The sequence below is a fragment of the Pelodiscus sinensis genome, chromosome 3 (genome assembly GCF_052426305.1).
Source record: "Pelodiscus sinensis isolate ZL-2025 chromosome 3, ASM5242630v1, whole genome shotgun sequence".
NCBI classification, from domain to species: Eukaryota; Metazoa; Chordata; order Testudines; family Trionychidae; genus Pelodiscus; species Pelodiscus sinensis.
In genome coordinates, this window is record NC_143054.1 from 133061064 (window position 1) to 133062520 (window position 1457).

Here is a 1457-nt window from a genome sequence, read left to right on the forward strand (position 1 = left end):
CCGTGAAGACAGTAAGTGCACAGCAGTGAGGAAGGGGATATACAAATAAAAGGCACCAGAAAGGAATGCATCATTGCAAATGTAATAGAATCTGTCTGAAATTTGCATTGCATCCCAGCTCACACAGCTGAGTCCTCTGTGTTCAGTAGCTGAAAACCTCTCCCCTCTCACCTTCGGCTATGATACAAAGGCAGAGCACTGCAGAGCACATAAGCACCAGAAGCCGGCACTTCCGTGAGGCATTGGGACAATTTCTCTTAGAGCTTCAGAAGCTGGGCAACTTTCGTTACTATGCAGAGAAACATGTTTTCTTTCATTATTTCTTTGATCATTTTAGGAATGGAGCTCATTGTAGGGATGATAGCAAATGGACTGATGGTTGTTGTGAATTGCCAAGAGTGGATCAGAAGCAGAAATCTGAGCTATTGTGACATGATCCTGACTAGCTTGGGTATCTCCAGATTTTTCTTACAGTGCATGATAATCATTAATACTACCATCTATCAAATATCTTCAGAGGATAATGTACATCTTGATTTGATGAGAACCCTGGATTTTCTCTGGAGTTTTACAAGTACTCTCAGTCTCTGGTTTGCCTCCTTGTTGAGTGTTTTCTACTGTGCAAAGATTGCCAACTTCAGCCAAACCGTCTTCCTCTGCGTGAAGGGGAGACTACTAGGACTAATACCACAGCTACTCATGGGAACCTTTCTGGTTTCCTTTGTCACCAGTCTCTCTGCAGTCTATTCCATAGATAGGAAGTACATAAACAATTCAGTGATTAATCTCTCAGGAAAAACCACAGGGGAGTGGACATTCTACACTAACTTTTCTTCTGGAGTTTTCATTTTGTACATGCTTAACCATTCATTTCCCTTCATTATATTTATTGTCTCCTCTGCACTGTTAATCACGTCTCTGTGGAGACACACCAAAAGGATGGGAAAAACCACAGGCAGCTGCAGGGACACTGTTACCCAGGTTCATGTCAGAGCAATTCAAGGACAATTCTCTTTCATTATCTTCCACATTTCTTATTTTGTTGCACAGGTAATATTATTCACAGGATTCTTCGCCAAAAGCCTCTCCAACTTGATGTGGTGTCTTGTGATAATGGTGGCTTATACCTCTGGGCACTCTGTTATTCTAGTTCTGGGTAATTCTAAACTGAAGAAGGTAGCACTGAGGGCTTTACATTGTGCCAGGTGCAGGCTGAGAAATGAGGTTTCATAAAGCTGCTTATGATGAAACTCCTCAAAATTATCCCCTTATTCCTCTTTCTTGATCAAATAATTTTTCCCACTTCCGCATGCCATAAAATTAGATGATTTCCATTCAGAGCTTTGCTTCTTGAGCATAATGGTAGAGGAGTATGTTATAATTAGGATGGCATGATTCTTTTTTCTTAAATGTTTGCGAATTAATATCGCAGACAAGAGCAACCTGCTCTTGACTGT

At 41.0% G+C, this 1457-nt stretch overlaps 1 protein-coding gene across 1 annotated transcript; it reads left to right on the plus strand.

Moving 5' to 3' along the window:
• Positions 1-291: 291 nt before the first annotated feature.
• Positions 292-1233, plus strand: LOC142827704 (taste receptor type 2 member 7-like). Its single transcript, XM_075923185.2, has one exon. It carries the CDS (start codon positions 292-294, stop codon positions 1231-1233), a length of 942 nt encoding a protein of 313 aa, XP_075779300.2.
• The last annotated feature ends 224 nt before the right edge of the window (positions 1234-1457 follow it).

Coding starts and splice junctions, on each gene's coding strand:
- LOC142827704 (XM_075923185.2), top strand. CDS start 292: ATGCAGAGAAACATGTTTTCTTTCATTATTTCTTTGATCATTTTAGGA.